This window comes from Colius striatus, chromosome 2 (genome assembly GCF_028858725.1).
Source record: "Colius striatus isolate bColStr4 chromosome 2, bColStr4.1.hap1, whole genome shotgun sequence".
NCBI lineage: Eukaryota > Metazoa > Chordata > Aves > Coliiformes > Coliidae > Colius > Colius striatus.
The window spans coordinates 45,998,490-46,012,390 of NC_084760.1; the positions used below are offsets into that span (position 1 = coordinate 45,998,490).

A 13,901-nucleotide genomic window follows, 5' to 3' on the forward strand; every position below is an offset into this window, starting at 1 on the left:
CTAATTCTGTATTGCAGCATTTGAATGTGAAGAAGAATTAACACCTTCAGAACACAGGTGTTTATGGAGCTGCCTGGGTTCTTAAAAAAACTTCCTAATAGTATGAATTTTATTCCTCATATTGGAAAACTGTGACAACTGACCATAATCCAGTGTACTTCATTTTCATACTCTTGAACATTCCTGTTCTGCCAGTTAATTGTATGGACTTTAACAATAGCTGCATATAAATTTCTATATTTCTATATACATATACAAAGTATTTGGCTATAAAAACACTGAATAAATAACTCAAATATCTGTCTTACAAGTTACTTGGACTTCACCACAAGCTCTCAAATCGATTTAGCTAAACTTTCTGTGAATTCCACTAAGCTGATGTAACATGTTTTGTGGATTTAGTTTAAATCTGTCAGGCTCAAGCTAAGGGCTTGTATTTGAGTGCTGAAAATGTGGTTGAGTGCTGAAAACTTAAAAAATAGCAAGTTAGCCCCCCTCCTCTGAGCCACAGTGTCTGATTGTGTGTTCTTGGTCTACCCCAAGGGCAAGATAAAATGCATTATCTTAAGCCATGCCTTTTCAGGTGGGAATATCGTAAGGGATTTTCTTTTTCTCAACCCCAGGGATCCAACTCCATAGCACTTGTTAATGCTATCCTGTTCTACTCTGCAGGAGAAAGAAAGGAGGAGGGGAGACCCCAGACCTCAGCCGACAGGCAGCTGAGAAAAAAAAGAGAGTGGGTCATGGATCTAATAAGCTCCAGGAGGCAAAATCACTGGCAAGTATCACCAGCTTGTAATTATATCAACTGAGGCTCAGTGTCAGGTACACCCAGGAACATTTTTGCTCACAGCTTTTACTTAACTTAGGCAAGTGTGAAGCTTTGTCTCTGCTGTAAGCTTACAGGCAGGTTTGCTGCTTGTCCCCAAGGGAGATACTGAGGCAGAAGGAGGACACAAAGCAGCCCATGTCTGGCTGCTACTGGGGCAATCTCTCATTGCTGCCTAGACACAGTCCATCTGCCTTCAGTGGGAAAAGGACAGCAACTGTGTGTCTGTAGACAGTGACCTTGTTATCTGCTCCTCCCTCATGTTGCTTGCTGTATAGTATCCCCACAATCCATTTCCATACTTCACAAAGCACTGGATCAATTCTCTTACAAGAATTGTGTCTCTTCCCAAAGCTCCTCTTCTGTGCTCGCAACTTTTGATCATTGCAGTTTGATGTTAGTTTATTCTCTGCTCATTGCGCTGAGCCTGAGCAAGCAGTCCCAAGGTCTTAATACTGAGGATTCATTGTGCTCTGGTAAAATAGGGCATCCTCACATGAAAGGAGTGTAGGGAAGTCAGGCTTCCAGAAAGCATCATGGGTGTAAGCTTTTGTAGATACAGCAACAAATAACTGCCAGACGTGCTTACAAGCGTGTCAGGGGGTTTTGCAGACCTGGAAGCGTGTTTCCTGAGCGATGAAAGCCAGGGAACAAATGTGAGTTGAGCTAAAGAAGGTTTACATAAAAGAGAGGCATTGTCTCCCGAGATTGGGAGGCATTCTCCTGACCCAAACAGAGCCTGTTTGAAAGGAAATAGGTTCAGTCAGTGTTAAAGGACAGAAAACGTAATCAAAGTTATTCAGCCCATGTTATACAGTTTCCATTATCCAATGGCTTCCTCTGTAGCCCTCTGATCAGAATGTCCTCACACGGTTTCATTCCACCATGACATCCCATTTCAAATTTAAAACACTTTTATTGTCAATCCAAAAGTGAAAGACTCTTAGTTCAGGTTCAGAAGAGATTAATTTCATTTTATTTCCCCAGGTTTTAGGAAAATTATGTGTCCTTTCAAGTTACTTTATCTACAACCCTCAATCAGGAAGGCAGAAGCACTCAGTCTGACTCCTGCCCAATGTCATTGGGAGGCTTTGCTACAAATTGCAGCAGTACGGGGTTGAACAGTGTTTGTGTATATATGTGTGTGTGTCACTTTCTATTGTCTGCTCATAGTTTAAAGGAACATTATTTTTCCTGTAGGAGATAGTCACCAGAAAGCAACTAGCTTGATGCAAAATGCTCATAGACAGATTTCTTGGGGAGCATGCAGAGTTAGTGGGGACTGAATTCTCACCCCACAAAAAGCCCTGGGAAAAGCTTCAAAGCCACTGCCTGTTGCCAAGGCCTGGGAGGTCCACCATCCTCCTTGGTCCCTCCTAAGCACTTAGGACAGCCTAAGCTAGGGGTAAGTGTCCTGTGGCCCATGGGGTTACACCTTGGTGAGATCAGCCCAGAAGAGAGCCCCAGAGCCCCATGCCTTTGTGCTACACAATCTTGGTAGCACTGGCTTTAAATTGTGTTAAAAATCTGAGGTAGCCTGTGTTGGCTGTGTCACTCTTTCTTAGACCTTTATGTTGAAAATAGGCTTATATTTCTCTTGAGTTTAGCATTGTCCAAATTTCATTAGAAGAGTTATTTCTTATTCTCTGATGTAGAAGCCTGCTGTTATGCTAGCCATTAATGACTGCAACACTGCATGACAATAAAGGTTAGGCTGATGCATAGAAAAATAATATAACTTGCTAGGAATAATCCAAAATTAATTTCCATTTATTATTAAGGTTGCATTGGGAAACCTTGATGAAATGAAGACTCTTTAGTCAAGACCAAATAAAGAGGCTTAATGCTCAAATCTTTTAGTAAATCCTCAGAAGAATAGACCATGATGAAAGAGTAAGTGCCTCAAGCAAGCAAACATCAAGTCAAATTAAAATGAAGCTCTTAAATCGACCAATGATCCAAGTGCAGAAAGTAGGTGAGAAGAAAGTGTATTACAGCCAATAATGAGGATGTGTGAAGGACTATTATATGGAGCTCTGAGCTCAGGAGGCTGAAAGACAGCAGACCAAAAGAGAAGCTGCACGTAATTAAGGTGATGACCTGAGTCCTGGAATTACATCCACTGGCTCCAGGTTTGCATGTGGTAAATCAGTTCTCCTCCTAGTAAACCTGTGAGGTTTTGGAGTTTATTAGTAATCATGGAAACAGTAGCATAAAATGTGACCAGGCTCACACTTAATTTGCAATAAAGGAAATTAACTAAATTACAATAAATAGTAAATTATACTAAATGAAGTTGTTTAGGTCTCTGAAGGAAGAGCCACATTCTTTCTTATGAATGCAGATGCAACCCCTGTGTCTCTACAGCAGGGAAGGAGTACCTGCTTTGTCTTCACTCAGGGAAATGCCTTCCTCTAAGGATATGTACAGTTTCAGTCTTAACCATCTCTTTAAGCTCCTTGCTGGATCAAGGCTTGTATCTTGTCTATACCACCTTGATGCTCACATTGCCTTCAGCAGCTACTGTCCCACTCTTACAGAAACAAAAACGGGTTTGGTGACTTCTCTGAGCTTTTCAGGTTGGGCATGGAAACCAAATCTCTTGTTTTGGGCCACAGTATCGTCCCTCCTCTTCACTCTATCAAGTTGCTGTGCTGCATCTCAGCAAATAGGCAGCCTTGTGCCCAAATGTCAAAATTCCCAGATACTTTCTTAGAAAGGTAAAACATGATAGTTGTTTTTGACAGCTTTGCAAATGATTGCAATGTCAGCAATTAGGGGCTGGTTTTGCCTTCCAGGCTGTCTGCTTCTTTCTGTTGGAGAGGCTGCTCCACCCTCACAGCTGTTCCAGAATTACTGACCTATTTTTAGTACTTAGTAAATAACATCTTTTTGACAGGATCAGTCATTCTTGCCTTACTGCCTATATCCTAAGGTGAAAAGATAGTGGCATTTGAAGTCAGGAATAATTTTTCTTCTGACATATTGACAGGGAATTGATGTTTCAAGAATGAATCGCATTTATATACTGTGTGGGTATAGCCCACATGAAGATCCAGAGTTCTCAGTGCTCACACACTGTCCTGTCCAGTGGATATTTATATTCTGCAAATCTTGTTTTGAATTTTATTTATTCTTACAGGAAACTCTGTTAACATTTCATGAGACTAGTCCTAAGAGTGAAAATAACTCAGCATGTTTGTATATTCAAACTGAGCTTATATATGTCACTATTTTTAAAAGTACAGCCTGCCTTTAATAGTCTATGCCTGTCTGTCCCTATGAGCTCTAAAACTGAACCACCAACACCACAGGATCTGCAAAGCATGAAATAGTCAGATCCCTCCTGCAACTACTGCTGCTTTTGTGGGACTGGGCTTTTCTTGCCAGGATAAAAAACCCACAGCTGCTTTTATCACACCAGCTTGGTCACATGTCAGGTAGTGCTAAGGTCCTGGACAGCAGTTGTATAATCACTGGCCTTTCTTTGGGTTGAGATTCAGCAGTTGCTCGATTGCTTCTTTATAAGTAGTCAATTGGGCACCAAGCACCATCTACCATCACTGCTGCCAATCTGAATAATGGAAAGGGGAAACAGGTGGGCAGGAATAGTAGCACAGCATTGACTTTTCTACACAGCCATTTTACTGTGGAGATTAGTTTTACATAAAGTCATCTGTCCATATTGCTTTTTCATGAGTTGCTATGTAAAATGTTTAGTTTTGTTAATGTTTGTTCACTTGTCTTACCAAATAATTTGTGTCAGTTAAAAAAAAAAGCTAAAGCTGTTGGTCTGTAGAACCTGTGCTTTTTGAGTATTTGGGATCCTTCTCTATAAACAATCACTGTGCTGCTAAGATTTTTTTTTGCTTCATTTTCTACTGTTTAATAAAATGCTCATTGAACAGGATGTTAAAAGAAACTTGGAATCATAGAATCATGGTTGGAAAAGACCTTTAAGATCGAGTCCAACTATTAACCTCACACTGTCAAGCCCATCACTAAACTAAACCATATCCCTTAGCAACTTCATCCTTTACACTGCCAGACTTCGAACAGCAAACAGGACTGATATTAGTCTCAGCCATATGCATGGGGTGGAGGGGTCGGGGGGGAGGGTTGGGGGGATGGGACATGAAATTTGTGCATTAACATATGAATTTATGTGAGGAATCAATTAACACAGGTTTGAATTTACTAACATCAATTTCTGATTGAGTCCTTTTGTCCTTAAGGTAAAGTTGCACCAGAGCAGAGGTTGCTGCAAATAATACAGACTGTGCTTGTATCATTTAGGAATATCATTGAGGGATATAATTTAGGAATATAATTAATAGAATGTGTAGAACTTGAGGAAGTTCTAAATGGACTCCAGAGTTTTCACTCCCCATCAAGAGGATATGATGCTTATATTGCCTTCTCTTCTTAGCTATCACTTTCTGCAGATCTCGAGTCTGTTCCAAAACCGCCAGTTCGTCCCAGCTGGGCCACTCACCAGTCAACTGGGATCCTGCCCTTCAGCACAGCGGCTAAGAGCCTGGTCCAGAGCTCCCAGTGGAATGCCGGGATACGACCAGCACCTGTTCTAACTCTAGTGCCAAAACCACGTGAAAGAGGAAAGAAAGACTTCACAAGGACAACCCCCAAGTCTTCGTGTTAGTATTGCTGCCACATCCCACGTGGAAGCTGTTGCAGAGATCACTGATACCCAACTTTAGCGCATGGAGGGAAGGGGGTGGTGCTGGCAGTGTATTTCTGTAGGCAAAGGAGAAAGCAATCACTCTGGATGATGGGAATCCAGATGACAGTGATTTGCTGTGGCAAAAGAGAACATATGGCCAAAGACGTCAGATTAAGCACTTGCTACCCCAACCTGCCTGTCATGGCTGTCATCTTGGTACCAACACTGGTGTGGGCTTTGCAGGATTTTAACTCACTCAGTGGCAGAGCAGGAGATCTTAGATCAGAAATAACAGTGGGCTCATGGACTCAGATCCTTGGATAGATGCCAGGAGGAGCTGGTTCAGTTCAGTTGGAGCATTCAGCAAATTGCAGGACAAAGCAGGCAGGTCCAGGGAGATGACAGCTGAGAAAGCAGCTGATCTGTGAACACCTTCCAAAAATAAGGAGGCAGACTGACATGATCAAAACCAATTTTATGCCATCTCACTCTGGGGTTGGCTTGGGCAGCTATTCATGTCGTCACCTCTTGATACACACAGCATCTCCTGAAGGTTCTCAGTATCTGCAACCTCCTGGGAAAGTCTTTTGCTATCTTTAGCATGGAATTCGGACTAGATGTTCTCTAGAAGTCCCTTCCAACCCCTACCATTCCATAATTCTGTGGTCTTTCAGAAGAGCACAACTTTTGTGCAGATTTTGGTAAAGGCCCTGTCGGTTCATAAGTGGGTTGTCAACATAAGGATTGCAATCTGTGACCCCTGATGGTATTTTTATTATGTGAGAAGACTAGTGGGTAAAGAATCTGGAGTGAACAAAAAAGAAGCTTCTGATGGGATACTGTTGGGATTTTCAGAGAGGTCACAGAAGTAGAGTGAGGGGATGACCTCATCAAGAAGGGAGACAGTGGAGCCTGTGGAGACTGCAGCATCCCTTTGGATCTCTCAGTTGTCTAGTATTTTTAGCAGGTCTGTAGGCTAATGCCCATGAGGAGCACTCACAGTGCAAATGAGTGATCACACATCCTTCTGTGGAAGATAAATGAAAGGATCTAAACTCAGACAAGGATGATGCATAGGGGAATGCACTAGAATGAGTAAGATGAGGCCCAAGGATAATATATGAAGCCTTCTTCATGTAGGAAGCTGTACATAAATGCATTCGGGCCATAAAAGCCAAGAGGGAAAAGCATTAAGATTAGGCTAGAGGGTTACAGCCCCTCTAAAGCAATACAAGGTTTCTATAAAATAAGACTCTGATCCTGAAGTCATATTGCCTGGAGAGAGCCTCAGAAAGGTCATACCCTGGACTGAGGCCAAGCCATGAAGAGTTAAGCATTGGCTCTGGGCCTTGGCTGCTTGTTCCAGTCAATCAAGGGAGCTGGGCTTGTCTGGCAGCAGTGTTGTGGCCTCCCAAGAATGTGGCACTCAGCTTCCACTGCTGCTCTCTGGGGTGCATGAGAAAAGAGTTGGGGTTAGTGGGGAAGCAAGCTATGTACAAACACCATTGCCATAGTTTAAAAATGACCAAGGAAATTATCCCTGAGGGACTCAATTTGAGTTTGAGGCAATTTGCAAGGAAAACTATGGGTTTTTTTTAATATCAGAGAGAGACAAATTCTATCTTAATTCCTTCAGTGACACCTCCTGGACTTCTGTGATTTCTGCCTGGCTTTCCCCAAGGTAAACTTACCAGCTTGAGAGGCTTCAACTGGACTTTATAAGGGCATGTTTGCAGATGTCAGAGAGGTGGGCAGGAAAAGTAAAAACGTTTTGATTTATAATTATTTTCTCTATAATGAAATGATGAATGGAAAGATGGTTTCAAATCAAATTCAGATTTGCAAAGGCATTTGTGGTCTTAAATGCTACCAAAAGCTCAAAGATTAACTGAGTACCTAAATATGTTTGGAATCTAAATACCCTGACTAGATTAATCTAATTCTTACATTATTTTACTTTTGTCTAGCATCTCCACTGTTTGAGGCTCACCCCTGGCACATACCTCTATCTAACCAAGGATCTGACACAGAGTAAGTGAGGATCCCGTGTGTTTTTCATCCCAGCAGAACAGATGCTCATCTTCCTGGCTCTGGGAAACAACAGCAGCATATCCTAAGTCACAGGCTGTGCTCAATGATGAGCAGCTCCTTTTCAGTCCTTCTTGAGTACCCGCTTTTCTTTTCAACTGTTGCTAGAAAAGACTTTTTCACTGCACAATGCAAAGAAGTGGGCATGGATGTCCTATGTCTGTTCTCAGGCTGTCCAAAAGAAAACGGTCTTGCCGCTAGTTTAGATAGAGAGGTATTGGAGAAATGGCTTACTTTTTTTTTTTTAGAAGTACCATACTTGGTGGAATGACTCCTGCCAGCCATTGGCATCTCCAGGTGGGATCTCCAGTTTTCAAACTGCAGTAGATTCAAACTCTGTTTTCCCATTGTGCTTCTCAGCCTGGTTTTCTGTTACTGCTGCTCTCAAGCTGGTGCTATATTCCCTTTTTCTTCTGGATACATCATCCCTGCAAAGTTCACCCAGGCTTTTGACCACGAAGACACTTGTGTAGATCCTTGCTGGCACTGCTTGATCTCATGTGAGCTTGCTCATGTGTCACTTGGACATCTTGGAGCATATCCCATGCCTGAGCTGCTCTGTGATGTTTTGCCGGTGAATTGCAGAAGTTTCCTGTCTCCATGGGTACCAAGGGAACTATGGAAGACAAGGGAGGACGTACTAGCCACCTGAGTGATAGAAGCTGCACCCTGCCTACAAAGTGAGTGGTTTACTACCAGCATTAAAGTGATCCCTCAGCTGAAACCTACAGCCCCTGCCAGATCAACTAGACTGTGAAGAAAGTGCAAGGGGAAAGCCTCTAATGTGGGAAAAAGGAGGCTCATTCCTTCAAGAAAAAAATACTTAGGGCTGTACTGAAGACAGAATTTCATGTGTTAAACAAGGCAACTGCATCTTTTCAGTCATGTTAGTAAGAAGGAAATCAAGTCCCACACTCTGGATTACAGCATTGTGTGTGGCTCTGTGTGGGGAGCTGGCACTAGTCTGATTATTGAAGAGAATAGAAATCATGTGCTCTTACTTGACTTTTCCAAAATTAAGGAAATACCTTGTAAATATAATGAATAGCAGTTTTTCAGGATAAAGGGTCTGAATGCACAGCAACTGTAACCGTAACATATGATAATATCCCTTATCGTATCCCAGTGTGAGAGAGCTGGGATAAAATCGAACCTTTCCACATTTTAGGAAGAGTCACAGTACATCCATGAATTCTCAACATTTATAGACTAGAAATCATGTTTCAGAGAACATGCCAACTACTGATCGACAGGGATTAGAAGAAGACTTCTGTTCTCTGAGATTATTCTGCACTGTGTCACTTGAGGGTTTCAAGTTTTTTGGCAGGAGAGACATTGGTCATTGTCAAGACCAGGCACCAGACGTGCCACACCATGGATCTTACCTGAAGACTGAGCATTGAGCAGGAGGCTCTGCCCTTTGGGGTATTTGGTATAGCGCTCTGTGAATTCCAGCTCCACATCAATGAGTAGGTAATTCAGTATATGTCCCACTCCCAGACTTTGTTTCCTTCATTTTTCTAGTTGCCCTGGATTAGTTGGAGAGGGGAGTTCATGTCAAACTGACAGGACAGCCTAATAGCTCATGAACTCTAAAGCTGAACTTTAGTGAACTCTGAAGCTCTGTTCTCCCACAGCATCCTCTTGGAGAAATTGGCTGCCCATGGTTTGGATGAACATACGCTCTGTTGGGTGGAAACCTGGCTGATGGCCAGTCACAAACAGTGGTGGAAAATGGGGTTAAATCCAGTTGTTGGCTGATCACCAGTGGTGTTCCCCAGGGCTCAGTGCTGGGGCCTGTTTTGTTTAACAGCTTTATCAATGATCTGGGTGAGGGACTGAGAGCACCCACAGCCACTTTGCAGGTGGCACAAAGCTGTGCAGGAGCATAGGTGTGTGTGAGGGCAGGAAGGCTCTTCAGAGGGCCCTGGCCAGACTGGCGTGATGGGATGAGGTTTAACAAGGCCAAGGGCCAGCTCCTGCCCTTGGGCCACAACAACCCCAGGCAACGCACCAGGCTGGGGCAGAGGGGCTGGAAAGCTGCCTGCAGGGGAAGAATCTTGGGGACATCAGCAGATGAGCCAACAGTGTGCCCAGGTGGGCAAGAAGGCCAGTGGCACCCTGGCTTGTATCAGCAGTGGTGTGGCAGCAGGCCCAGGGCAGTGTCCGTCCCCTGTGCTGGGCCCTGGTGAGGCCGCAGCTCGAGTGCTGTGTTCAGTGTTGGGCCCCTCACTGCCAGAGGGACACTGAGGGGCCGCAGCGTGTCCAGAGCCGGGCAGCGGAGCTGGGGAAGGGGCTGGAGCACAAGTGTGCTGGGGAGGGGCTGAGGGCCCTGGGGGTGTTCAGCCTGGAGAAGAGGAGCCTGAGGGGAGATCTCTTTCTACAACTCTCTGACAGGAGGTGGCAGAGAATCATGGAATAGAATCATATAATCGTTACGGTTGGAAAAGACCTTTAAGATCAATGAGTCCAAACACTAGCCTCTCACTGCCAAGCCCATCACTAAACTAAACCATATCCACAAAGTGACGGTCACTCTCTTTTCCCAAGTAATGAATGACAGGACAAGAAGGAACGGCCTCAAGTTGCCCCAGGGGAGGTTTAGATTGGAGCTGAGGAAGAACTTTTTCCCTGAGAGGGTTGTCAGCCCCTCTCCAAGGCTGCCCATTTGCTATTGCAAAGCCGTGTAGCTGAGGTGCTGAGGGACATGGGTTAGTGGTGGGCTTGGCACTGTGAGGGGAGGGGTTGGACTTGATCTTAAAGGTCTTTTACAACCAAAATGAATCTATGATTCTGTGATTCTAAGCTGGTCACCTCTCAGCTGAAACAGGAACTTGCTGATGGCAATATATCATATATATCTCATATATCTTAGGATCTGTTGATTATGCAAGAGATCAGATTGACTAATTTTTATTAAGAAAGTGAACTTTTGAGCATTTAAAGTGAGGTGGGGTAAATCTCATCCATAACACTTGATCGTCATCATTCCCTGTTATTGCAAATCTCTCCTCAGAAGCCTTTTCCTCTAGGAAACAGCTTCTTGGCTTTTTATGTCCAAACTGTCATTCCAGCTTCTCTTTTGGTCCTCATTAGGCAGCAGTTCAGCACTAGGCCCACAGTACAAACAACAGATGGCTATGTGAGGAAATGGTGTAAGTCTGCAGCAGCAGTTTTTCTTTTCTCATCAATGAGCGCACTTGCTGGAAACATCAGGTTCACAGCATTGGACTGGTCTTGGAGCTGAGTGCTCAGGCATTACCAAAGGCACTGTGCCTTTGCTGCAGCAAATCACACATATTAAGTGCTCACTATACCTTTGAAGGCTTAGACCTTCTCTGATTTTTAAAGTTTTTTGTGTTTATGATGCTGTCAAATAGCTAACAGTAATGTCCAGGAATGCACCAAGATCAGTAATCTATCCTTGACCAGTGGACCTACATAATGCCTTGATGTAACTCCTAATGATTATGTTAGTAGAATAAAACCATTGTGTGCTCCCAACATCATTTACAGTCATTCCTGAGGTTGCAAAATGGCTCATAATCTGAAAGGGAGAGGAAAGATACAGAGATAGAGTCTCCATCACTTGGCCTCTGCCACTGAGCTGCTGGTTGGTCTCTGGGGAGCCTGTGCCCCAGGCTGCTGATCTGCAGAGGCAGATGTTATTTACCCTCCTTTGTAGTGCACTTCCAGATAACAGCTAAGAAGTTGCCAAAGGAGCACAGAGGAATGTTGTTCTGCCTTTCCTCTTTCTTGTAGATGCGCATTTCCCTGCACTATTCGGCATTTCCAGATCCTGCACATTACCCACAGCCTTTTGATTAAAGAACTGAAAGTACCTTTTAAACCCCAGAGGCCCATGAATCAGCAGTGCTGCATCTGAATTTCGCCAGTACAAGCAAGACTAGAATGTGAGCCTGAGGCTACAGCCCCACTCAGATGTGGGGAACAACCCCAAACACGCCATCCACCTTCTTACCCAAGCCTTACCATCCCTTTCTGCCCAAAACTCCACCTGCATTTACCCGGTGTTCCTTGCCGGGAGCAATGGCAGTTTGGTGCTGTAGTTTGGCTTGGGAGCCAAAACGAGGTTTTCCTAATTATTGCTCTTCAGAGTAAAAGAAACAGAAAGTTTGGAAAAGGAATATGTGTAGCTGAAGTTGATGGGAGCTGCAGGTGGGAGCACAGATGGATTACGACTTGAGGATTTTTGGAAACATCCAACTTGGGTGGTGAGATGGGAGATGTGAGCAGTTGCCAAGGAAGTAGGCGCATTCAGAGAATGAAGCCTCAGCACCAGTGTTGGGGTTACAGTAGATGAAAGGACCAAAGAGCATGGAGACCATGTGGCAGAGAAAAATCAACTAATGATGGGAGCTAAATGCAAGATAAAAAGTTGCTGTAATAGGTGGATGAAGCTGATAACAAATGGAGAACGCAGCTCAGCTTATGTAGGGAAAAGCCGAGGAGAGGAGGAGGCAGTTACATGTTGTACAGGGTTGTGTTTAGCAGGGTGCAGATTAAGGGGAGGGAGGGGGGTATGGAATCAGTTAAAAACCAGTCACCTTGTCACTGGAGATATTGAAAAGATGCATAGATGAGGTGCTGAGGGATACTGTCTAGTGGTGAGCTTGGCAGTGTGAGGTGAAGGGTTGGACTCAAGGAATTTAAAGGTCTTTCCAACCAAACTGATTCTGTGATTCTGTGCTGGCATGCCCTTAGACTGATCTCAGTATCCTGTGTCTGGCACAGGCATCCCACCCGCCGTGTTCTGTGGGAAAGGCTGCGGGACCTGGGGCTGTTCAGCTTAGAGAAGGAGAAAGTTGAGGGGAGACATCATCAATGTTGAGAACTCCCTAAAGGGAGGATGTGGAGAGAATGGGGCCAGTGTTTGTTATGTGGTGGCCAGTGCCAGGACAAGGGGTAATGGGCACAAGCTGGAACCCAGCAAGTACCACTGGCACAGGAGGAGAAACTTGTTTGGTGTTGAGGTGAGGGAGCCCTGGCCCAGGCTGCCCAGGGAGGGTGTGGAGGCTCCTTCTCTGGAGGTTCCCAAACCCACCTGGACGTGTTCCTGTGCCCCCTGATGGAGGGGAACCTACTTGAGCAGGGGCTTGGGCTGGATGAGCTCTGCAGGACCCTGCCAACCCCCACCATTTGGGGATTCTGTGATTCTGTTCCGTCTCCAGCGACACACAAAGACATTCTCCAGATGGATGCTGTGTAGTACATGCACCACCAAAAATCATTCAGGGGAAGGAATTGCTTTCATCCCTAGCCAGCCCAAAGCAGGACATGGCAGACATACAACCCTCCAAACAAACCCTCTTGTGGCACAGCAGCTGAGGCAATGAGTTTAAGAAAGATGATGGCAGAAAGTGCATATCAGGATAGATGCTTTGTAACTGTTTTTGCAGCCTCTATCCTGAATACAACCACCTTCCAAGCCATGGATAAATTGCTGGTTGGAACAGGATGTTTGGGAGACCCTTGGGGAGGTAAAATCACAGGTAGAGGCGGGTCCAAACATTGCAAGGCACTCCCAGCACATCCTGTAGGAAAGAAACTGAATGCAGCTCTTCAAAAAGCCCTGAAGGGAAGAGAGAGGTAGCAATGGGAAGACAGTCTAAACCATATTTTCAACTCGGGATCTCAATTCATGTATGCTGCCAAACCCACCCAGCAAGGTGGGGGAGAGCAAGGTGGGGGAGGCAGGATGGTCTTGCAACACATGCACAGACACATATATCTTCATACAAGCTTCCTGCCAGAGCAGGCTGCAGTGGCTTTAGAAACCAACCTGCACAGTGGGAAGAGCTAACTGACCTGCTGCTCCTTCCACATCCCCTCCTCCCTCCCTCCACTGACCTTCAGTGCCAAGGCACACACTGGTCATAAGTGTGATCTTAAGTCCTGCCCTCAGATCTATAAGTTTTCAAATGAAGGGTTTTAGCCACCGAGAAACACAAGAGCAGGTCACTTGGCCATTGCCAATATTTTTGTCACTTAGTATTTTTTTTCTTTTGGTGGCCTGTTTTTTCTTGCTGCCTGTTCTCTCCTCCTCTACAGGTCTGTTTTCTCATATAGGCAGCCTCTCCCTTGTTGCTCACTGATAAGTTCACATTAATCACAAAGATATCCACCAGATTCTACTGGTTGACCAGGTTGCCACCCACAAGGAGAAGTAGGAGCTAGTGGCACCAACAAGGCTCTAGCTAACAGTGATAAATGAACAACAGTACACAGTACAGATGTAATTCAGCGGTGCAATTCCCTGCCTTGAGAAATTGCAGGTGTTGA

General features: G+C 44.6%; 1 protein-coding gene across 1 annotated transcript in view; it reads left to right on the forward strand.

The window, feature by feature from the left end:
• The window catches only part of FBXO16 (F-box protein 16), a 36,644-nt gene extending 28,968 nt beyond the window's left edge, over positions 1-7,676 (forward strand). Inside the window, exons 7-9 of the mRNA XM_061990588.1 lie at positions 673-778; positions 5,259-5,484; positions 7,478-7,676. Of these exons, the coding sequence (XP_061846572.1) occupies positions 673-778; positions 5,259-5,484; positions 7,478-7,545 (400 nt within the window). The 3' untranslated portion in view covers positions 7,546-7,676. The remainder of the gene's footprint in view (positions 1-672; positions 779-5,258; positions 5,485-7,477) is intronic.
• The last annotated feature ends 6,225 nt before the right edge of the window (positions 7,677-13,901 follow it).